We start from the raw sequence: 26,357 nt of genomic DNA, 5'->3' as shown, positions 1-26,357 counted from the left end.
TTTAGAGTTGGCAGTTTCTTTCTTAAAAGACTAAATATACTAAATATTTTAGGTTTGCAGGCCATATAGTCTCTGTCACCCATGACTCGACTCTACTGTTGTCACTTGAGAGCAGCTGTGGAGACTACATTAACAAATAGTTGTGGCTGTTCTACAATAAAGTTTTATTTACAAAAAACAAGCAGCTGGCCTGCTGGCCATACTTTGCTGAATTCCTTCAATAGTCTATTGGTGCTGATGGTAATGATGACAGGTAAGAATGAATTACAATAATTCACTATCTGTCAACTGAAAATTTGATATGAATACCACAGCAATGTAGTAGATCAGTAGAACAGTGATATGCAAGAAGTGATTTTTTTTCTTATTAGAAATAGAAAGTGAAGCAGGTAGTAATTTTGCACATTACAGTATTTGGGTTTAATATGAAAATTTACCAATTTAGAACAAGTTGAACACATATATTCAACATGAAAGATACTTTCGATTGTATTAGTACGTAAGAAATTTCAAATTTCTCAGCTTGTTTATTATTTTACTTTATTTTTCATGTTCAACCTGGTTTGAAGGATAGTTATTCTACTTTAATTACATATGATCAGCAATTACACTTGCATGGTACCCAAGTGCTCAAAAGCTTTATGCGCTATGGGATTTTTCTATATTTCTTAATGAAACTAGTATCTTAAGACTCATCAGCATAATCATGACACTTTGCTGTAACATATAATCTGCATGCCTCTTGGTACATATGTACATACATTTCTTTGCATATATACCTAGTAGAATTGCTGGATGTTTGTTCAATATGTTCAAATTAGGTAGAAAATGACAATGAGTTTACCAAAGGAGTTGTAACAATTTAAAACCCCACCAGCAGCTCCTCATCCTACCCAATATTAGGTATCATCATCCTTTTTAATTTTAGTCATTCTGGTAGGTGTATACTGGCACCTCATTGTGGCTTTAATTTGCAATTCCCTAATTACAAATGAAGTTTTTAAAACACTTTTTAATATGTTTATTGACCATTTAGATACTGTCCTTTTTGAAGTGCTTCTTCAAGCCTGCTGTTCATTTTATTACTGTGTCTTTTTCTTACTGGTTTGTAGGTGTTCATTATATATGTTAAATATAAGCCATTTGTGAGTAATATATATATAGCAATATCTTCTTCCACTATCTGGCTTGATTTTTCATTCTCTTACTAGTATTTTTTGATAAATAAATTTTAAATTCTAATCTAGTTTGGTTTATTAATCTTTTCTTTTATTGCTAATGCTTGCAGAGGCCTGTTTGAGAATCTTTCCTTGTTCCCAAATCATGAAGATATTCTCCTCCATTATCTTCCAGAAGCTTTACTGTTTTGTTCCTTATATTAACATCTAGAATTCATCAGAAATTGGTTTTTGTGTATGGAGTGAGTAGGGGATCAGGTTCATTTTTTCCCCATATGGATAACTAACCATTTAATGAAAAGACCTTTCTCTGTGGCAACCTTTGAAACAAGCTGTGTTCACATATAGAGTTCTCATATCCAGTAGATCAAGTCCTCCTACTTTGTTCCTCTTCTACAAGGGCATTTCAGCTATTCTTGGCCCTTTTCACTTCTAAGTAAATTGTAGAATTTACACATACATTTACACTCTCACATTCAAAAGAAAAATACTTCAAAGGGGGGAATTTCATTAAATATATATATATCAATATAGGGGTAAAGATATCCTTGCAATAGTAATATTTCTAATGCATTAACATAAAAGTCTACATTTATTTCAGTTTTCTTTAATCTTTCTCAATGTTTTAGAATTTTCTAAGTAGAGATCATACACATCTTTCACTACATTTATTCTAAGGTGTTTGATATCTTACCATGCTATTGTAAAAGGTATCTTTTTAAAAATCCATATTCTACTTATTGCTGGTATGAGAAATACAATTTTTTTAAGATTGATCTTACATCCACCAATTTTACTAAACTCACTAACTCTAACGTTTTATATATAGATTTCTTTGAATTTTCTATCTATACAATCATATCATCTGAAAAAAGTTTTATTTGCTTTCTAGTATTACATATTTTAGTTATTTTTCTTTCCATAATACACTGAATAGACCTCCAATCACATGTTCAATAGAGTATTGTTAGCAGATATCCTTGACTTGTTCATGATCTCAGAATGAAGACTTTTAACATTTTATCATTAGATATGATGCTTAACACAGTTGTTATTTCTTTTTTTGGTAGATACCCTTCATCAGATTAAGAATTTTCCTCCTGATTCATTAAGTTTTGTTTTTTGTTTGTTTGCTTATTTGTTTTCTTTGTTTTTTTTGCGGTACGTGGGCCTCTCACTGTTGTGGCCTCTCCCATTGCGGAGCACAGGCTCCAGACGCACAGGCTCAGTGGCCATGGCTCACAAGACCAGCCGCTCCGCGGCATGTGGGATCTTCCCAGACTGGGGCACGAACCCGTGTCCCCTGTATCGGCAGGCGGCCTCTCAACCACTGCACCACCAGGGAAACCCCTGCTTATTTGTTTTTAAAGAATAAAGAGACTGAATTTTACACAATACTTTCTTGGTATCTATTTAGATTTATCATTTGACAGTTCTCCTTTATTCTGTTAAAATGATGAATTACAGTCATTGTTTTCCAAATGTTAAGCCAACCTTTCATTCCTGAATAAATCCACCTTGATTATGACATGTTATCATTTCACATATTGCTGGTTCAGTTTGTTTATATTTTGTTTCTTCTTTCCTGTCTATTTGCATAAATGACACGTGCCTGCAATTTTCCTTAAATTTTGTTAAATTTGGTATCAAGATTATGTTGGCCTCCTAAAATGAGTTGGGAAGAGTTCCCTTTTTTCTACCAACTAGATGAGCTTCTATAAGACTGGTGTTATTTCTTCCTTCAATTTTCAGAAGAATTCATAGGTAAAAAATCATCTGTGCCTACAATTTTCTATTTAGGATGATTTTACATTACAAAGCCAATTTCTTTAACATAAACAATTATTTTGATTTTCTGTTCCTTCTGTGAGCTTTGCTTAAGTTTTTTCTAGAGGGGGAGGGGATGTGTCCATTTCATGTAACATTTAAATTTTATGGTATAAAATTACTTGTATCAATAGTATACTCTGAGGATTTTTAAATATCTGTGGAACCTTTCCTGATCTCCTCTTATGCACTTGCACTCTCAATAATAAATGTTTGTAGTTTTTTTTCTTTTTTTTTTTTTTAACATCTTTATTGGAGTATAATTGCTTTACAATGGTATGTTAGCTTCAGCTTCACAACAAAATGAATCAGTTATATACATACATATATTCCCATATCTCTTCCCGCTTGCCTCTCCCTCCCTCCCACCCTCCCTATCCCACCCCTCCAGGCGGTCACAAAGCACCGAGCTGATCTCCCTGTGCTATGCGGCTGCTTCCCACTAGCTATTTACCTTATGTTTGGTAGTGTATATATGTCCATGCCTCTTTATCGCTTTGTCACCGTTTACCCTTCCCCCTCCCCATAACCTCAAGTCCATTCTCTAGTAAGTCTGTGTCTTTATTCCTGTTTCACCCCTAGGTTTTTCATGACATTTTTTTTTTTAATTCCATATATATGTGTTAGCATATGGTATTTGTCTCTCTCTTTCTGACTTACTTCACTCTGTATGACAGACTCTAGGTCTATCCACCTCATTACAAATAGCTCAATTTTGTCTCTTTTTATGGCTGAGTAATATTCCATTGTATATATGTGCCACATCTTCTTTATCCATTCATCCGATGATGGACACTTAGGTTGTTTCCATCTCCAGGCTATTGTAAATAGAGCTGCAATGAACATTTTGGTACATGACTCTTTTTGAATTATGGTTTTCTCAGGGTATATGCCCAGTAGTGGGATTGCTGGGTCATATGGTAGTTCTATTTGTAGCTTTTTAAGGAACCTCCATACTGTTCCCCACAGTGGCTGTATCAATTTACATTCCCACCAACAGTGTAAGAGGGTTCCCTTTTCTCCACACCCTCTCCAGCATTTATTGTTTCTAGATTTTTTGATGATGGCCATTCTGACTGGTGTGAGATGATATCTCATTGTAGTTTTGATTTGCATTTCTCTCATGATTAGTGATGTTGAGCATTCTTTCATGTGTTTGTTGGCACTCTGTATATCTTCTTTGGAGAAATGTCTATTTAGGTCTTCTGCCCATTTTTGGATTGGGTTGTTTGTTTTTTTGTTATTAAGCTGCATGAGCTGCTTATAAATTTTGGAGATCAATCCTTTGATCATCTTTCTAGGGATTTATCAATCTTACTAGTTTCATATATTTTGCTTGTAATAGAAAAGCAGAAAGATATAAAATCAAAGATCTAAGCTTCTACCTAAAGAATTGAAAAAAATAAAGAACAAGTAAAGCTTAAGCAAGCAGAAGAAAGGAAAAAAAGAGCAGACATTAATGACATTTTTAAAAATTGAGAAAATTCAATGGAATCAAAAGTTGGTCCTTTGAAAAGATTTTAACGGAGGGAAGGAAGAAAGGGAGAATGGGAGGGAGGGAGAAGGAGAGGGAAAAAAGAAAGGAGAAGAGAAGAGGAGAGAGAAGAGAAGAGAAGAAAAACCTCTAGCCAGATAGATGAAGAATAAGAGAGAAAAGACACACATTCCAATACCAAGATTGAGAGAGGTTAACATCTCTATGGCCATTACAGATATTAAAAGGTAATAAGTTTAAAAAAAAGGTAATAAGAATGTATTATGAACAACTAATGACAATGAATGCAATACCTTAGAAGTGTACAAACACCTTGAAATACACAAACTTAACCAAATTGTATATGAAAATATATATAAAAGGATACTACATCATGGCCAAGCGCAGTTTATCCCACGAATGCAAGGTTGATTTAATATTCAAAAATTAATTAGTATATAATTCACTATATTTACAGACTGGAAAAAATCCACGTGATTCAGAATATATAAAGAAGCCTTACAAGTCAATAGTAAGACAAAAATCCAATTTTTAAAAAAGGAGGTATGGGGGGCTTCCCTGGTGGCGCAGTGGTTGAAAGTCTGCCTGCCAATGCAGGGGACACGGGTTCGAGCCCTGGTCTGGGAGGATCCCACATGACGCAGAGCGGCTGGGCCCGTGATCCACAACTACTGAGCCTGCGCGTCTGGAGCCTGTGCTCCACAGCAAGAGAGGCCGCGATAGTGAGAGGCCTGCGTACCGTGATGAAGAGTGGCCCCCGCTTGCTACAGCTGGAGAAAGCCCTCACACAGAAACGAGGACCCAACACAGCCATAAATAGATAAATAAATAAATTTTTAAAAAAAAGGAGGTATGGCAAACAAGGCAACGTGAGGGACATCCCCGTGGTGATGGAATTGCTCTGAATCATGACTATTTCAAAGTCCATGTCTTGGTTGTGGTACTATACTACTGTTTTGCAATTATAGCTGTCACTGAGTGAAAACAGGTAAAAGGTATATGGGATCTCTCTGAATTTTTCTTACAACTACAATTTCAAAATAAGAAGTATAATTTAAAACAATGGGGAAAAACTTGGAAAATACTTCACAAAAGCAAATATATAAGCACATGAAAAGTACATGAAAAATGCTCAGTAACACTGGGTATTAAGAAATGATAATTCTAACCAGAGTAAGATACCAGAATATATTTCACAGACAGCTAGGTCCACAGTGGATGATTCCATGTAGAGAACTTTGTAACACTTGACTTACTCATTTTTACTATTACACATAAAAAGGAAAAGGATAAAAGTAAACAGATCAACAAGAAAGTTAGACTCTAGAGAAAAAGAACAATTTGTTTAAACACCTGAATATCATCTAGAATATCCTGAGATCCTTATGGAATGGACTTGAATGTTGACTGAATCTAATGCCTTCCCTATCTTACCATCCCTGTTTTGGCAGTCAGTAAAATTTAATTTTAATGCAAAATCCTGCGCTAACTTAAAATTGTTTTAATTACCAAATGTAATGAAGATACAAAAAAGTACACAAAATAATATAATAAAAAGTATATCCACTGTTAAATTATGTCAAATCTTAATATTTTGGTCAGATATGGTTCAAAGTTTTGTGTGGTTACTTCTTTTACTTTTGTTTTTGCTGCTGTTGAAGTGAAAAGAATATTACAGACCTAGGGGAAGCCCCACTGTGCACCCTTCCCCATTTTCATTCCCCTTTCTTGCTCTGATATAGCCAGTACCCTGACTGTTTTACTTTGCATGTTCCACACATTTTCAATATTATAAACAGTGCTTTAGATGACCACTAATAAGCATGTCCTCTCTGCAAATGTGCAAGAGTCTTCCTAGATAACCTTGGAGTGAAATGCTGACTTGTGGGGTATACACAGCTTCAATTTTACCTGTATCCCTTAAAACTAAACACACACCTGTCTTATGACCCAGCAATTCTACTCCTAGGTATATGCCCAAAAGGATGAGTGCACATGTCCATCAAAATACATGTTCAAAAATGTGCACAGCTGCTTTAGCAAAAATAGCCCCAAAGTGGGGAAAAGAAGCCCAATATCCACCAAGAAGGGCATGAATATATATACTGTGGCATATTCATACAATGGAATAGTACACAGCAATAATAAAGAACAAACTAATGATACAGTAACATGGGTGAATTTCAGCAACACTATCTTCAGTGAAAGAAGCCAAAATAAAAGACAACACCCTAATTTCATTTCCTAATGCCCAGTAATAGTAAAAGCATTTTTCGTGTACTTTGCATGTGCTTACATATCTTCTTTTGAAAAGTATTTTTCCAAATTTCTCCCCAATGTTTTAAATTATACTTTTTTATTGTGAAATAATTGTAGTTTTAAGAAAAATGCAGAGATATCCCATGTATCCTTTACCCATTTTCCCCCAGTGACAACTATAATTCAAGGAGAAGCAAAAACTAGTCTATTAGGAGGGAATTCAGAATGTAGTTTGGTGTGGGATATTGACCAGAATAGGGCAAAAGGGAGTCTTCTACTATGCTAGAAATGTTCAATAACTTGATCTGGGTGGTAATAATACAGGTATATATATATATACATAGAAACTCATAAGTTGTACCTTTAAAATTTGTGTACTTTCTGTTTTATACTTCAATTTTAAAATGTTTTTTAAATATCATCTGGTTTTTCAACTTCTTATCAAAAGAAAGATAAATGCTAGTTTAAAAAAAAAACTAAGTGCAAATATTTTCTCTCATGGTACTTTACTAAATAAAAGAATCAAAAAAATGTGTATGTTTTATCCTCTTTCTACAGTGTCAAGATCCCTTAAACCTTAGTTGAAATGATGGTCACGCTACGTAAGAGGCAAAAATAGTTTCAACAGGAACAGTAGAGAAGAGTAAAGATGACATGAAAGCTCTACTGAAGAAGAAGGTGTCTGTACCCAAAGAAGAGTGAGACCCCTATAGCCCCATTCTCCCAATCGACTCCCACACTAGACTGGAAGAATCCCTTCTCAGAAATTGATCAATTACCCCAAAAGAAAAGGCCTACAGTGAGTAGGACACCCAGAGAAATAGAATATGTAGAGCTCATTACGCTGAAGAAGTCTTGCCCACACACAGAACTTGCAATCAACATTTTAGTGCACGCTCCTCGATAGAAACAGATAAGCAAGAATCACCACACATTTCAGGAAAGCCTCCAACGAGGACTAAGACAGGAGCCAAAGATGAAAATGAAACGCAGAAAATATGCAGTATGTTTTAATAGCTTTAGAGGGGGTTCTCGGTTCTGCTAAAGTTGGGAGTTGCATTAGTGACTGGTAAATGAATATAAAACAGGGCAATGATGTGCTACAGAAAAATTAAAACATGTACAAGAAAGGAAATACAATTATCATACACTCCATCTGAGGGTAGAATAATAGTTAACAAAATCATAATAATGTAAAAGCTGAGTTAACCAAAAACGATAATAAGATGGAAGAAGGAAAAAGTCTCTGTGCTGGAAAGGGGTCTAGGAACCCAGAGGGAACACTCAAGATGTGCAGGAGGGAGAGCAGTTAATCTCTAAATCTGAAAAATCAAGAAATAACAATATAAGCTGTTATTTAGAAACATGGAAAGAGCTGACAGCATTTGTCTTTGGAGAGTGGTAATCAGGTATGGGGTAGACATGGGGTCTGCTAGTTTGCATTAAAACCTAGTACTTCTGTTTAAGTTTTAAAACTATGTACATGTAAAAAAAAAAAAAACTATGTACATGTATTCCTTTGACACAAAGAAAATACCAAAGAGGAAGATAAAATCAGTTTGGGAATGGAACTCACAAACAGGACTAAAATGTAAAGAGTTAAAGTATACTACATTATTTTACATTGTTTTACAAAACAATTTTCAGTCCTCTTCTTCTTCCCTATTCTTTCACTCATTCTATATAAAAGGAGCAAACCTGTTTGATAATTTCTGCCACAACTAAAAAGTGGAAATGGAGAGGAAAAATGATCTCACTGCAGCAAAAACATTCCTATCAATTACTAAAGAAACTATTTTGACAGAGTTTTTAATAGTAGCTAATGGTCATTCAAAAAAAAAAAAAGCATCACTTCATAAATCTAAAGAAAGGCACACCATTTCTAAGTCAGGGACTTGCAGAAATATCTACCAGAAGGAAAAGAAGGAAGTAGGGTACTAAGGGTAGTAAATTTTATGGAGTGACATATCTGTTCTGTAACTCCGACTGAAGTGAAGGTAACTTACCACTTCATGAATGGATCTATTGAAGCCATCATCTTCTGTAAGGATCAACAATACTATAAGGGCCATATAGACATGGTGTGAATTTCTTTCTTCCACATGATACAGAATCTCGAGAATTGGTAAAACCTAGTGAATAAAAATTTTAATTTACTATTACCATTACTTTATTATAAAACCAATGTTTTAAACCTCTATACTTTTTTCATGTACCCTTTGCTTTAATTTAATAAACCAGCGTGTGACTGAAAGTACTTTCCATTTGTATAACTAAAGGACCACCAGAGAAAAGCATCCTCTTCTGCAAAGGTCTGCCGCCATGTAAAGGTTGGGTTTACAGAGACCATTTAGGCTCATGGTCAACACCTGACACTCAATAGAGGCGATTTGGCCTCCAGCCTAGCAGGAACTTACACAATAAGGTATTCTTACAAACAATGCAATATATCAAGCATTACCTTCTTAACAGCAAAGATTGTAGGATAAAGGAACTGTTAACAACAAAATCAGATCAGCATAGTGAATTCCTACCAGTAACATATTTTCTAATCACAGACTCAACAAATTACAGAAGAAAAAGGAAAGGGAAGGACATCAGTTAAAACATTATAAAAGTAATCTATGCAAGACATTAAAAACAAAAACTAATATACAAGCCCCACCTCACCCCATCCCAGCCCCCCAAAAAATCCCCAAACAAAACCTTTTAACTTTTCACTGGTGTTGTCATCATATACAGACAACTGTTCCCCTGCATGATCTTTTGTACCAACATCCTTACCATGGAACTTTCTAGAGCCGATGATGTCATGGGCTTTCTGCTTATTCCCATCATTTTCCTCAGACTACATCATGTTCAGAATTGTCTCTGCTTATATTCACTCACCCATTAGTAAATAAACCTTTTCTTTACAAGTTTTTACTCACATGAGCAGTACACTGTCACACCCAATTTTGCTATTTAAGCCAATGTTTTCCACATATAGCTGGTGCGCAGATGGGTTCGTTCATCACATTTTTTTGTCCTTAGTGTCACTCTGACATAGAATATGCTCTTCAAATAAATTCTAATATTCCATGTTTACTCATTATTTTCATGTTTAATGCTGAAAAAAAGTGGCCACCAAATCCCTGGTGAATCCTGCTATCACTCTATAAAACTTGGTGCAGAGGGGACATTCCTGTTGCCACCAGCAAGCTGCCAGCTATTTCAGAGATGTTCACAATTTTATTAATGCATGAACAGTCCAACGTTATCTATAATTATATATTTCAAACAAGACATCAACACCTTAGTGAGGCAGCTTACTTTTCATAGAAACATTTTTGTTTACACATTAGTTATAATGGAAATCAATAATTGCCCATGGGAGTTGGAACCAATTTCACTCACATAGTAAAGGGTAATGTACATTTATATGATATCTGGCAACAGTACCTTAAAATAACTATAACACTCCAGGAACTGAGTTCAGACAGCCTTAGTGTCAAAGCCTGTTGAAGGGATAGGACACTTGGGAAACTCAGTTGAAAAATCACCCTTCCTTTCAGCCATACTCATCAGGAATATGCGACAACTGTGACCAGCTATTTGAATTTAGTGAGCAGGCACTTAGTAGCGGACAGGAACCAAAAGGGTATAAAAATCTTCTTGACAATGGAAGCCAGTGCTTCTTGGAGGACTTCACCCAGGCTGAATCATGGGCAGTGGGTGGCTGTTAAGGACCTAAAGGACAGGGAAGTTTGCTGTGCTGTGTGCTCTCCTGCTGTGCACTGAGACGCCATCTCTACGTACACTGTCTCCTACACTGTAAAACTCATACCTCTGCCTTTGCCTGGTGGCATCTCCCTATCAACCTCTTGACTATCACCTTTGCAACCAGGCAAATATACATATCCTCTTGGGAAAAGAAATTACTCTTCAAAATATTATAAAATATAAAACTATGTTTAATATGATACTTACAAGATTTTCCATATCTGTGCGAGCCAACATGTATGTTCTAATATTACTATTCTGATGGAGCAATGTATACAAAAGGAGAGTTGCTTGATCAGATGTCTGCTGTTCACATAGGGCCATATACAAACTGTTAAAGTTAATCTGGAAAGCATGTGGAATTGACGAGGGGAAAGGACTGCTGTCTGGAATATGGAAAACACAAAATTTTTTAAAATATTACATCTATTTTCTAGACTGTGCCTGATATTAAATAATAAAAGTACTGTTAATGTATACAATTCAGTTCCCATTAATTTTGTGTAAGTTGCTACATTTCAGGCTCAAAATTTCAATTTGTATTCTAAATTCTACCTAAAAAACAACTACACTAAAACATGACTACAGTTGATAACACAGTACTGTACATTTGAAATTTGCTAAGAGAGTAGAACTGAAATGTTCTCACCAAAAACGAAACAAAAACAAACAAAAAAACAACCACACACACGCAAAACACAAAAACCCAACCCAACCTAAACTCAGACAATTTATTTCTCTGTACTATCTAAACCACAGCTTTCCAATGATTATAAATATATGAGCAAATACCATGTAACAGAGTGACTTTTTTTTTAAAGCCAAGTATATAAAAAAACTAAGTCACGCAGTTTGACTCCACTACTATTTTTGCATTAACATAGCTGAATTAAATTGTCAATAAAAATATGAGCTTAAATAAATACAGCTATGGGGGTAGGCAAAAAAAAACAACCAACCTTTAATATATACAATTTAACCGCAACATTGAAATGTTTTGTTACCAAAACTAAAGGGCCATCAGTCCTAAATAAAAATATCTAGAGACAAACAGAAAATTCTCTTGTAAGATAAGAGTTTAAAAGAAAAAAAAACTGCCTTGAAGCTAAGTTAATTTTTTTCAAATGAATTATCATGGTTGAAGTATCCATCAATGTCATCAATCCATTTATGAAGAAAATAGCTACAATAACATATAATTTAGATAATTTTAAAATGATATCAAAATCAGTATGTTCAACATTAGCTTCTATAATAGAACATATCAAACCTAAGACAACTCTTGGAAAACATAAAACATTTTTGTTTAAAGGAAAACTTAAAACTAATTGACTACAACCATTAAGAAAAATTTTTTTAAAGTAGAGTTACTGGAATGATGAAAAGCATAAATTACAACCCACATAGGGAAAATTCTTGATATTCCAAAACTGACATAGCCCCTTTCCTACAGTTTACTGGATTTGTTTAAAAACGGAAGCAAGCAAGGTTAGGAAGTTTAAAAGGAGGTAAAGCTAGGTCAACTGACTTAGAGAAAATTATAGTCTCATCAGATAAAACACTGGAACATAACAGCACAAAGAGCTGATATTTTAATGTGTTTTGACAAGTACGCATAAAGAATTGTTTTTTTAAAGACCCAGAACCACTAGCAAAACAAAACAAAACAAAATTTTAAAAAACCACTGCTTTAACATTTCCAGAAGCTGTGCTCTTATGGAAAAGAAACGTGTGCCAACAAAATCTTTATGATAGCACAGTCCTATGTCTCTCAGATTTTCCTTTTTAACCTTTTTATTTGTGAGAATGCATCTAAGAAATGTCTTCAACTTTACTACAAAGTGCCCTCACTTTTCCTTCCACATTCAGAACACAGGTTATTTTTTCAATCCTAGCACTGTATTTTTGACACTTACAAAAATAACTGTTTTGTAAGACTGACCTATATTTTTGCAAAGGATGGCAAGAGAAAGTGTTGAATATTTTGTGAGTATGCAAATATTACAGGATTTACAGAAGACTTGGTGGAGGAAGATGCTGGACACACTACACCTCTTTACAATGGAAGCAGAATAACACAGGTTCATCAACCTGTATTATACCTGACTACAAATGGAATACATATGTTGCGTGTCTATACGTTACTAGCTAGTAAGCTATGAACCAGCCATTATACTGACAGCTTTATGTGTATTATCCTTTATTTAACCCATATGACAACCATGTCATTACTCTGACCAGTTTTACAAAGGATGAAATAGAGGCTTAGAGAGATTAAGCAACTTTTCCAAGATCATCCCTGAGTAAACACAGATCAGCTCCTGTTGTTTTCACCACATTATACTGTTTCTTACAACAGCAGCAATAATTTAGTGAGTCCGTCCTATGATAAATGCTCATTTAATTCTTCTAAGAACCTTATGAGGTAGAGATTATAATCCCTGCTTCACAAATAAGGAAACTACTATATAAAGAATATAATCTGGGATATGAACCCAGGTTAGTCTAACCCTAAAGCCAATGTTCTGAATCACACTGTTCTGTACCACAGTCTCCCAAAAGATGACTCTCCCAAGAAGGTTCAACCCTAAACAGTATCATTTGGCCAGAGCAGCAAAAGTAATAATAGCAGATACCACATACTGAACACCTGCTATGTTGCAAAATCTGAGCTAATCATTTCAAAACCTTACCTTGTTTGGTACTTATACAAATCCTATTAGGTGATACTATCTTCATTTTACAGAAAAGGCCATTGAGGCTTATTGAGATTAAGCAAACTGTGAAAGGCCTCACAGCTTTGAAGTGACAGGAGTGTGACATGAAGTCAGGTCAGCTTGACTCCAAACCTTCCTTTTTTAACCCTAAAGTCACACTGTCACCAAGAAGAGTACAGCAATGAGAATAGAAAATACTATTAGATACATGAGCTTTCATTTCTTATCTATCTAATTGTTAGAGACTCATATCCTCCTGCAAATAATAATGCCAGAAATGGCAAAGGCTCAACAAACACTGTCTGTAAGAAACGTATATTAGAACAGCTCTGGAAAGGAACAAAGCAAAGAGCACCAGAAGTGTTAAAAATCTTCCTAGCCAATAACTGCACTTCTTACCCAACTTAATTATATTAGTGTTGGATGTATTTTGAAAATCTAGCTACCATATTAATCTTGCTTTTAGAGTATAACCTTTTGATGAGTGATTACTGCTTCAACATGGAACTATCTGCGCGTGCTCTACTTCAGGGTTTTAGCAAATTACAGCCTACAGGCACCCCACCACCTGTTTTGGAAATAAAGTTTTACTGGAACCCAGTCATGCTCATTTGCTTATGTATTACCTATGCTGCTTTTATGCTACAATGGCAGTTAAGAGGTGGTGACAGAGACCACAAAAGCCATCTGCCCCTTGCAGAAAAAGTCTGCTGAGTTCTGCTCCTATCTTTAGTTATATAAAACCCTAAATGGAATATAGATTTTAAATTAAAAATTTCAAATAATGTATCATTTGGAGTTTTCCAGGTTAATTCCTATCCCTAATAGGTAGGACAGGTGGATCTAAATTAAGCACATGCTGGCTTGGTTATCTCTGAAAGAAATGTAAATATAAATGGATATAAAGAACCACAGCCCTCATCTAAGATTTACTTGACCTTCCTGAGAATATACACAGAAAATTTAGTTTTTCTCATCTTTAACCAACATGAAAATATACAACTTGACAGTCATCTCCACAAGTGAAAGTACACAATATAGGGTAAACAATACCCTCTTTCCTCATTAGAAAGACTATTCAGAGGAAAAGAAAATACCACAAACCTTGTGTATTCTTAAAGGACATGATGGCCTGTCTGTAGGGGTTTGGTGCATCTGCAGCATCTGTCAGGTTGGCCAGAATCAGCAGAAGCAGGAGACTCTGGTTGGCCAGAGGGGAAGAAACTTCTGGAGCAGCAGCCGCTTTGCTGCCCACACCGCCCAGTGTGAAAACAGTCCAGAGTCCAGCTTGAGAAGAAAACACACAATTAAAATGTGCTGGGACTAGGGGCAGGACAGGAATAAAGACGCAGATGTAGAGAATGGACTTGAGGACACAGGGAGGGGGAAGGGAAAGCTGGGACGAAGTGAGAGAGTGGCATGGACCAAATGTAAAATAGCTAGCTAGTGGGAAGCAGCCGCATAGCACAGGGAGATCAGCTGGGTGCTTTGTGACCACCTAGAGGGGTGGGATAGGGAGGGTGGGAGGGAGACGCAAGAGGGAGGAGATATGGGAACATACGTATATGTATAACTGATTCACTTTGTTATAAAGCAGAAACTAATGTACCATTGTAAAGCAATTACACTCCAATAAAGATGTTAAAATAAATAAAAAAATAAAAATACAACTCTGGTGGAAAACTACAAAAAAGAAATGTGCTGGGACTTGTAAGATGAATCTATTTCTGTACAATATTCTATACTTTCTCACATTTTAAAGTTTGAAATAACACTCCCTTTTTTGATTATGAAAGTAATATAAGTCCATAGTTTGGAAATTCTCATATTGTCCAAGGACATAAAAATTTTAAAGACTGTCATTCCCTATTCCCATAATTCCACTTCCATTTCCCATAGATAACCAAGATAATATTAAGTTTCTTATGTATCTTTCTAAATTTTTCTTTATATATCAAAACATACACATAATTATAAAAAAAATTTCACATACAACTTTATACCAATATATTTGAAAACCTAAGCAAAATATTAAAATATCTAGGAGAAAACAAAATTGTCCAAAGAAGATGAAAGCCTGAATGGACAAATAACCTTATAAGAGTGTAAACCAGAGTCAAAGAGCCAATCCTTAAAAACCATCCAAGTCCAGATTTTTTTCTTTTTTTACAAATAAGTCTACCAAACCCTCAAAGTACAGATAATTCTCATACTATATATGCAGTGCCAAAGTACAGAACAAGAATCATAGCTACATACTCATTTGACAAGGCCAGAAAAATCTCCTTGATACAGAAACTGGATTAAAAAATGCATTTAATCACATTAAAAAACAACTTAGGAATAAACCTAGCCAAGGAGGTGAAAGACTTATATGTAAGGAGGTTCATCAGAAAACTAAAAATAGAATTACCATATGATCCAGAAATCCCACTCCTGGGCATATGCCCAGAGAAAACCGTAATTCGAAAGGATACATGCACCCCAAAGTTCACAGCGGCAGTATTTACAATAGCCAAGACACGGAAACAACCTAAATGTCCAAGCACAGATGAATGGATAAAGAAGATGTGGTACATATATACAACAGAATACTACTCAGCCATAAAAAAGAACAAAATAATGCCATTTGCAGCAACATGGATGCAAGTAGAGATTATCATACTAAGTGAAACAAGTCAGAAAGAGAAAGACTATCACTTATATGTGGAATCTAAAATATGACACAAATTAACCTATCTATGAAACAGAGACAGAATCACGGACATAGAGAAGAGACTGGCGGTTGCCAAGGGGGAGGGTGCGGGGGAGGAATGGAGTGGGAGGTTGGGGCTAGTAGATGTAAGCTGTTATATATGGAATGGACAGACAACAAGGTCCTACTGTGTAGCACAGAGAACTATATTCAGTGTCACATGATAAACCATAATGGAAAAGAATATTTTAAAAAAAGAATGAAAATATATGTATAACTGAATCACTTTGCTGTACAGCAGTAATTAACACATTATATATAAATCAACTGTATTTCAGTTAAAAACAAACCAAAAAAATAAGTGATCACTACACATCACAAATTTAAATTTATTCAAAACAATGTTCATGACATAGTTGGGAAACTTGAGGCATTTAATAAGAAAATCAAAATTATATAAGAAAGTAAAACCAGTAGCCAAGTATTACTTGCTTTGGGACTGATTTGTTGTTTATCTTAACATTTTTAAAAATTTCCAGTCACTTCCTTCCACTCAGAGTATGCTCCACGACTGCCTACCCCTATATCCACCACTGTGTGTTCGAAGATTGCAAGCAAAGAAAAACACAATTAGAAAGTTCAATCTGCAAAAAAAAAAACAAAAAACAAAAAAAACACAAAATGCTCTCCAAGGTAAAATATAAGTGTTTTATTTCTGGGGGGGATTCTCTTTCACAGCTGTGCATCTTCATTACTAGGAGAAATAAGAGTTGACTAGCACTGGACAAATTTCACAAACAAAATTCTAACTCGCTTTTAACAGAACTTGAAGTCTCCTTCCCCCCCACCCCCCTTCAAGTTTTTTCAACAGGGCTGCAAAGCTGCTTATAATGTCAACAAATGAACATTTTATTGAGAAGCTATCCCACTCCACCCCCACCGGACAGACAGCCTTCCTTCCTTTCTCTGATAAATATTACTGCTATGTGGCCTTTCCTTACAGGGAGAAATGAGGCAGCCTGCCACTGCCTACATTGTAGTTTAAACTGGCCATAATACTGGACCAGAATTCTTCCAAAAGTTTGTTTCTTTTTGCTGATCCAAGCCTCTGATCTATGACCCAAGAATCTTAGTGGAACTGCATTTTCCTGTTGGCAAAAAAAAGCTTCTCTCCACCAAAAAAATAAGGGAAAGTTACAGTGTATTTCCTTCTGTTCTAAAAACCAAATTAAGGATGGTCTCCAAAGTTTTTTAATTGTATCCCTCAGGTCCTCCGAATAAATGCTTAAAATAAAATTCATCTAACTAAAACTAAAAAAGTACTGAAATTAACTAAAAGAAAAAATCTAGTGTTGATGATTCCACCTTTTAAAAGTAGTGACTCAAGATTATTTATCCTTAACAATAAAAATATGAGAAAAATATAAAGTATGACAAACTGAAACATCAATAAAATAATAACCAAAGGAAAAAGAACTCTCATTTTAAGACATTTTGAACTCAAAAGTAAACTATTAAGACAACGAAATTAAGGTAAATTACTGTTTTTTATATTACTAAACATGCCACTTGCCACTATAACTGATTTCTTGTATCTAAAAAATACATTACAGAACACTAATTATTCAAGCAAAACTATACAAAAAAAATACATGATAACATACTATACTGTCATCCATAGTTATAAAAATCTGCTAAAAAGGGTCATATTCATATATTTTGAGACTGTAATACTGTAACAAAACAGAGACCATGAAGAAATTAAGGAGAAAGCAGGTCAGCTATTATAAATACTTATGAAAATTCTGCTAGAGACATTTTAATTAACACAGATAAAAGGGTAATCAGTCAATAAATAGATAGTGAGTGCCTAATTAGGGTTAGGCTCTATGCCAGGTATAAAAAATACAAAGAAGAAAAAAATTATACTTTGTCTTTGAGGAGGTTAGAGAAAGGGGAAGCAAATATTCATACCAATTTTCATTGCCATAATGATCCAACAAATATACCTAACTCTTCAAACAGCTATACTTTTCCTATATAAGTACACAGAAATAAGGGAAGACAGTTTCACCAATAAAGTTACTGAACATGCATCCCAGGGCAAACACTGGGGCAGAGTAACTATCTGATCCCAATACCATGCTCTCTTTCCTTTTATTAATAAAAGCCCTGAGTTTTAGCTGGGCAGAACTACATTTCCCAATCTTTCTTACAGGAAACTATGGCCATATGACTAAATTCCAGCCAACGAGATGTGACTGGGAGCAGCCCATGCGAGTTTTAGATTATATCCTTAAAAGGAAATTATTTTCTCTTCAAATCCTCACCCTTCCCATGGGTTAGAACCCAGGTAGAGTGGTGGGCCGACAGATTTGACTTTGTGCACGAGGATACCACCAAGGGAATGGCAAAACAAGACAGAAGGAACTGTGGTCCCTGGATGACCTCAGGAAGCAAACCTGCCTACACCCCTGGACTAGCGTAGACTTCTACGTGAGAGAAATATTAATCTTCTATCTTTTTTAAGCCACTGGTATCTGATTTCTATTAAAAGCCAAACCAATATCCTAACACAATTATGTGTTATAAAGTTCCAAAATATTATTGCTTGGTTAGAGATCTTTTTTCCCCCAAACAATAGTTAAAAAAAATTTTTTGCGTATCAAAAATTTATTTAAGTTTTTAAGATAATTATAGATTCATATGCTCTTGTAAAAAAATGCACACCTTTTTATCCAATTTCCTCTAAGGGTAACATCTTACAAACCTATAGTACAGTATCACAATCAGGATTTAACACTGACACCATCAAAATACAGAACAATTCCATCACCAGTTAGGAACATTTGTATGGGAAAAAATATCTGATGATCACTAAACTTCTTTGAAGTTAATTTCTTTTAAGGGTCACATACCAGCCACAGAGGAAATGTACCATCGTGGATTAGGCAAAGTGCAAGAAACTGGATTAGACACTAAAGAACCCAAAGACAATGAGGCCCTATCCATGAAGTTTATAGTCTAAAGGAGAAATGGACATGGAAAAGACAAGCAAATAAATAAATGGTAATGAGTTTGCAGGGAGAAAAAGAATGTTACCTAAATGTCAGGATGACCCTGGAAGAAAAAACAGTTGAGAAATAACTCAGAAATCAATGTGTAGAACTGACCATTGGTTTAGACTTTTTCCAAGTTTACAATTAACCAGAGCAGCCATTCTACTTCCCCCCAGTTTTAAAAAATTTTCTTTCATTTCTTTTTCCTACTTTCTTTCTTGCTTAGAGCGTCCTTCAAGGTCCAAATCAGAGTCGTCTATTCTAATGAAGCAAAAACATGACTGCTTTTACAGCACTTTGATTATATAGCTCTCTCCAGCATTGTACTTACCACAGTCTGAAATTGATTATACTTATGTATGTAACTTAGGCACAAATCTTCCCGTGGACTCCTTGATAGAAAATAGCTACATCTTTTTCATGTTTCATATTCCTTAGAGGGCTCCAACTTACAAACTTAATTTGTTCCTTTACTTCAACTTTACTTTCTTTCTTACTTCAGTTACTTACCAAAGGTTATTTTTACAATGTATAAGACATTTTATATTTGATATTTTAAAAGTATATAAATAATATAGATTTTATATTTGCTATTTAAAGGAAAAGCATACTGTTTTTAAAGTTCTAAATGTAAGTGTCAAAAGTTGGCTTTAGGGCTTCCCTGGTGGCGCAGTGGTTGAGAGTCCGCCTGCCGATGCAGGGGACACAGGTTCGTGCCCCGGTCCGGGAGGATCCCACATGCCGCGGAGCGGCTGGGCCCGTGAGCCATGGCCACTGAGCCTGCGCATCCGGAGCCTGTGCTCCGCAGCGGGAGAGGCCACAACAGCGAGAGGCCCGCGTACCGGAAAAAAAAAAAAAAAGTTGGCTTTAGTCCTATATTTTAAATTATAATACTTTAATGCTGATGAGAATACTAGGAGACAGGTGTTTTCAGACACCAGTGGTAGGACTGTAAATGGGTACGCACCATCTTTGGGAAAGGCAGTCAAGTAACGTGCATCACAAACATTAACAATACGCAGATTATTTGGCCTAACAAGTCCAATTCCACAATTTATTCTAAAGAATGAATACAAAGATCATATTAAAGAGCTATCCCTCTTAAAACTCAAGAGAAACATATACACTTAAATACTGAATAAGAAGAAACTGGCTGAATTAATTGTGACATAACTCACCAACACAAGAGAAAACCAAGCCCATGTTTAGAAATCCAGGCATATCACCCAGAATGTCAACAAGGTTAACATTTTCCCAGTAGAATGTCAGCTAGTTTTTAATATCTAAACTTCCTAGAATATATCACTCAGTTTAATCCTTTTCAACTAGTGTTCATAAAATAATCTTTTATATTTGTATCTTCAAAACTCAAAACATTTTAAACAAAATAACGTACTGGGGGAGAGGGGGAATCAAATTTCATTACAAAGATAACTGGTGTGACAGAATTGTTGACATTTTGAAACTGAACTGAGTGTTTAAAAAAAAAAAAAACGAGATGAATGTCTCAGATGTTGTTGATAACTAACAGGGCATCTTAGTGCCATGCCCTGTGTGAGACATTCTCCAGCACTGGGCACACATACTAAATGTGTTTCCTAAGACCTTTCACACTGAGCCCTTGATTTTTCTAAGTGTTATACAATAAGAGGTAAAAGTTGTAAAGAAGAGTGAGGAAAAAAATGACTAAATGGAAGAGAAGAGATTACTATTTAAATCATCACTTTCATCAGGAAGCCATGTTTTAAGCATTTTATATAAAAACACACTAGTTTGTTAAACACTGGCATTTAATGTGGGTTAAAAAACTGGTTGAGTTATTATATACACTATAATTTCTAAAATTTAAAATAATGGTATTTAAATAGGTTCCAGATCAGTATTTTTGGCATAATGTCTGATTTTTGTGAATTTTTGTGATTACTGATATTAAGTGGTAGATACCTGCATTGTATAACTAGTTTGGAGGGTCAGTTGTTAGGGTCTGACTACAAAGGAACACAAGGAGACTTTTTAAGATGATGGAAATGTTCAAAATCTTATGGTTATGGTGGTTATTACATGACTATACATATCTGTTAAAACTAACAGAAGGTAAATTTTACTGTGTATAAATTATATCTCAATAAACATGACTCCATCCTTTCCCTCTCCAAAAACATGTTGGGCATGGATGTGGAGCAAGTTGAACTCTCATATACTCTATAGTGAGAGAGTAAATTGGTGAAAATAATTTGGAAAACTGTTTAACTGTAACCACTATACTTGAATGATGCACAGCTAGGACCCAGTAATTTGCCTAATTATTATACCTAATAAAATGCTTACATTATGTGCAAAGACATGTACAAAAATACACATAGCAGCATTATTTTAACAGGCAAAAGTTAGAAATAATCAAACGTGTAATAATCATATACATTACAGTATGAAGGATAAATAAAATATGGGATAGTCTTAAGATGAAATAATATATAATAATCAAAATGAACAAAATATGCTTCATGCAAAAACATGAATGAACTTTACGAACCAAAGAAGATGCCAAAGAATACATAGCATGTGATTCCATCTATATAAAGTTCAAAACTAATCTGCGGGGCTAGAAGTCACAACAGTGGTTTCCCATGCAGTTGGGAGAGGACAGCGATTAGGAGAGTGCACAAGTGGGTTTCTGGGACGCTGGGATTACTTGACCTGACTGGTAATGACATGTATGTTCATTCACCTTATGACAATGAATTGAGCTATACACTAATTGTACACTTTTCTATATGTTAAACTTACATTAAAATGTTTACCACTAAGAAAACCCAGTATGCATTCCTTTTTGTAAGATGATGAGTATATACCAGAATGCTCACAGTGGTTACCTTTGATTACAGGAACTAAAGGTGATTTGTTTTTCTCATTAGAATGCTTTGATTTCTAAAATGATAATGTAGTAAAAGAAACCATAAAATTTGAAAAATATTTACATATCTTTAGAACAATATTTCTTAAAAGAAATATATTAAAATGTTAGTTTATTGAGGAAAACATACCCTATTTGATATTATATCTTTATTAAAGGGCACAGTCCTCAAGTACCTCTCTATGTAATCAGCCTATATGTTAAAAAAACATTCTTTAGCAATTTATTTTTTTCATTTGAAAATGAATATAAAACAGCAACATACACAATCTTGAACTACAGCCAATCATACTACAGTGCTAGAGGAAAGGGGGAAGGGTGGTGGGAAGGTCACTAATATTTTCACTTTTTTACATGTGTTTACATTTAAAGCACTCTTAAAATATCTGGTGACTGCTAGTTCCTAAAACAGTTCTGAGTCAAATTCAATTTTCCTAACACAAAACAACATGATATTAAAACCCCCAGCCTGTCTCCCAAAAGGAATGCTTTGACCATCTCAAAAAAGAGAAAAAAAAACACCACAAAAGAACAGAGGGAAAAAAAAAAAAGAACAGAGGAAAATGTTTTAAAAACTCATAGCACACTAAAACATTTTATCCACCTTTGTAGTCTGAAATCTTTCAGAACCTCTGATTTATAATCCAGCATAATATAAGCCATATGAAACTTTAAAAGTCTTACTCCTTTAGAACAGAACTATTAAAGAAAAACTGAAAAAGCATCCACTGAAATAATTCAGTGTTTATGAAGATAACACCTGTTTTCAAAAAGGAGAAACAATGAAAGGTAACAGAATTCACTGGTCTAAGTAAAACTCTAGAATCACATATCCTTAAAATAAACATTTATGAGAACCTAAGATGAGCCAGGTCCTATAGTAAAGCGTACAGTATGAAGGGAGACAAAATGAATAAAAAATCTAGTGTCCTCTGAGATAAATCCCATCTCATACCCCCATGCAAAAACATTAAATAAATTAAATCTGATGCAAGAAATAAGAAAGGGGCACTGTGCCTGTACGCTCAGAGGACAGATAGCCCTTCCCTTGAACAGGTCCATATCTGGTTCCCCAGTAACCTCATTCCATCTGTCCTGAGGCTGGCCCCTAAAGCAGTGTTTCCCAAAATGGCGCACAGACCACTGATGAAGTGAGAGATGGTTAAGTGTGGCACTTCTTAAAAATCTTCAAGAGTTATATGCATATTAGAAATATATAAACTAGGATATCAATCTCAATTTTCAAGGACTTCACCATGTAATATAAGGATAGAGTAAACAATATGCTTAAATTTTTGAAAAAGTGAGGTAAGTAAACTGGAATTCAAGCTGTACTCATATAAGACAAAATCATGGTGGTTGCATGGACGTGGGTGAAGTTGGGGAAATATTCCTGTAGGAAAACAGAGAAGTCCTCACATCACAGCTCTAAGCATCTGGCAGTGTATACTTACACAGGAGTCCCACTCTTCAAACCAAAAAAGCCCTGTTCCCACAACATTTTCCCATGGTACATGATCTCTAACCCCTCAATACCCTGGCCACCTTTCCATCTGCTGGCAATGAGGCATCCCCAACAAAACATAAAATAGAGGTATGTGTGTTAATGATGGAAGAGAAACATAAGTACCTTTCAACAAGCTTTAACCAAATACAACCATTCACCCCTCCTTCAGCTGAGGAAATCCAACAGTGTAGTATGTCACCCCTGTGAAAATTAAAGGGCCTTATTAGGGCTAGAGCTCTCACCGTTACTGCAAACAGTACTGTGCACTGTTACTCTCTTATACACAGCTGTACTACTTCATACACTTGGCTTGCATGACTGTCTTCCCTGCTAGACTGTGGGTTGCTTGACATGGGTGTCTCCCTTCTTCACTGTGGTTTGATTCCTTTGCACCCTGACAATGTAATTTTTTATATTATATTAAATAGGAAATGAGTAATTTTCAATTTTACAAACTGAATTTTTTATATTTTATGTAAAAATATTCATACAAAATTCTTTACTTTCTCCAAATAAAAATCAGGATTGAAGTCTGAATTATGCAAGAGATTTTGTCAAAAACTACCTATACTAATAAGTTTATTAACTTTAACAGTATCAATAACCGAAAAGAATCCATTTGGAATCTACAAATAGATTTCTAACAGTATAATCTTAGAATGAGTGCCTACATTAGCATTCAACTTCCACTTGTGAAGGAGTAAATATAAATCAAACGACTATAACAAAATATGCAGAATAGATTTATTCCCACCTCAGTAACAGTCATTTTTTCCATATAGCTTTCCAGCTGTTACTCTCCTGGGCATTAAAAACTGAGAATCCGTGAGTAACTATTACTCTTTGGTTGAAAGTGACATTCAAGGAAAGATGGGAAGAATTTCTTCCAAAACTCGGACCACTTTGAAATGAATTTTTAAATGCCTTAAAGGCAGCAACAGCAACGTCATCTACCATCAAAGGATAAGAAGAGTAAGATAAGAGCTTAGGAGGGACTAGGAAAGTAGAATCTATGAAAAGAGAGCACATTCATAAATATTTGAAAAAGACGATTCCAAATTAATGAATCCAGAGAGTTCCCAAGATACAAATGGTCCCCAAATGAAAGCTACAGGTAGTAAATGCAAATAAGAGTGAACACTAGATCAAATGGTCTGAAAGTACTCATGAGATTGAAGAAATATCCACAGAGCATTCAATACAATCCAACCAGCAGTTAATAAACACACACTAACACTAATGGTCTCCAAAGCAGGTGAGCAAAGAAAATACCAGAACTTTGTGTTTCATCTAAGAAATATGAAGACCCTAAGCCTCAGCAGTACACATTACTCAGACTGGCACTGGTGCTCACACTCAGCCCACCTGTCAGAAGTCACATGCCATGCCAGTAATCCAGGTACCCTGAGTGGGGTCCTGCCCGCAACAGGGGGGAAAGAGGCACGTGCTCCTTCCTTCTCTTGCAGCATAAGGAGACATACTGTGGTGTAGCGTGCTTGATTACATTATCTAGGTTTAACTAAACTGACTCTCGTAAAAATCTATTTTAAAAATAATGGAACCAGGGATTCCCTGGTGGCGCAGTGGTTAAGAATCCACCTGCCAACGCAGGGGACACGGGTTCAATCCCTGGTTCGGGAAGATTCTACATGCCACAGAGCAACTAAGCCTGTGCGCCAAAAATACTGAGCCTGCGTTCTAGAGCCCGCAAGCCACAACTACTGAAGCCCACGCGCCTAGAGCCCATGCTCCGCAACAAGAGAAGCCACAGCAATGAGAAGCCCACGCACCGCAACGAAGAGTAGTTCCCGCTCACCGCAACTAGAGAAAGCCTGCGTGCAGCAATGAAGACCCAACACAGCTTATCAATAAATAAAATAAATAAATTTATTAAATAAATAAATAAGTAAAGACTACTATACACAAGGGACTGTTGTGGGGAGAGGTAGTGAAAGAAAGAGGGGAAGAAAAAGAGCAGTTTCTGCCATTAAACGGTGATCTATACAAATTATCTAATTTATAACTCACCAAGAATTATCATTTACCTAATTTTACACATAAAGAAATTACACTCAAAGAGACCAAGTTCCTTACGCACATAATAGAGCTAAGCAGGTCTGCACCCACAGTGCTGAGTCTATAGCAGATGCTCTCCCCCACTACCCTCACTGCCCCTCCAGCTCCAAAACAATAAACGGGGTCCCCTGGCCTCCACTGGGTATTACAAATTTAAAATTTACCGCAAGTCAGATCTTCAAGCACTTGGGATATAACAGGCCTAAATTCAATCTGTTTGCTATAAGGAATAGCATTCTGTGGTTTACAGTGAGTCTGGTCCCAAATTATCTTGCCAGACAGAAGTCTCTCCCGCTCTTCAGCCTCATCCACGGAACCCTACATATATATATATATATTTTGCTTGGATTGTGTTTTTGGCTCTACTGCCTTCTGTTCATCTTGGTACCACATCTGCATTTCTTTACATCCCCCTAAGGAACCATCTCTCCCAGGCGTTTTGCCCCTTTTTTATGGTGAATAAACATTTACTAAATTATCTCTTTGGCAGGCATGCACAGGTTCTTCAATGAATAAATTGTTTTCAATACATTCAAGGTGCCCATAATCTTCTTAAGACAGGCAGGAATGTCTTTATAACACAATGTTCTGAGAGTTTCAGAGTCCTGTGCAAAGAAAGAGGACTAGCTTTGCTTGGGCATTCCAGGAGAGCTTCCCAAAGAAGGCTGCCTGTAACCTGGGGTGTGAAGGTGAGTGACAGATCTGCAGGAGGAGAAGAGAAGGGCATTTCGGTGCATGGGATGGTATCAGACAAAGCTGGGCAGGGGTGAACCTTCGGTGCACCTGGCGCTCCAGCTGGAGACTCTGAGTGAGGTGAGGCTGGAAAGAGAGGGCAGATTGTGAGGGGCCTACATGACGGTGCTTCTGA

General features: G+C 35.7%; 1 protein-coding gene across 1 annotated transcript in view; it reads right to left on the bottom strand.

Moving 5' to 3' along the window:
- DYM (dymeclin) overlaps positions 1 to 26,357 on the bottom strand; it is a 372,708-nt gene that overhangs the window by 226,999 nt on the left and 119,352 nt on the right. The window contains exons 9-11 of the mRNA XM_060122074.1: positions 14,343 to 14,525; positions 10,729 to 10,907; positions 8,766 to 8,891 (exon numbers count right to left, since the gene is read on the bottom strand). Coding sequence (XP_059978057.1) covers positions 8,766 to 8,891; positions 10,729 to 10,907; positions 14,343 to 14,525 — 488 coding nt within the window. The remainder of the gene's footprint in view (positions 1 to 8,765; positions 8,892 to 10,728; positions 10,908 to 14,342; positions 14,526 to 26,357) is intronic.

Source organism: Lagenorhynchus albirostris, chromosome 14 (assembly GCF_949774975.1).
Source record: "Lagenorhynchus albirostris chromosome 14, mLagAlb1.1, whole genome shotgun sequence".
Taxonomy (NCBI): domain Eukaryota; kingdom Metazoa; phylum Chordata; class Mammalia; order Artiodactyla; family Delphinidae; genus Lagenorhynchus; species Lagenorhynchus albirostris.
Note: the sequence above shows the minus strand (reverse complement) of the source record. Positions and strands in the feature narration are given on the sequence as shown.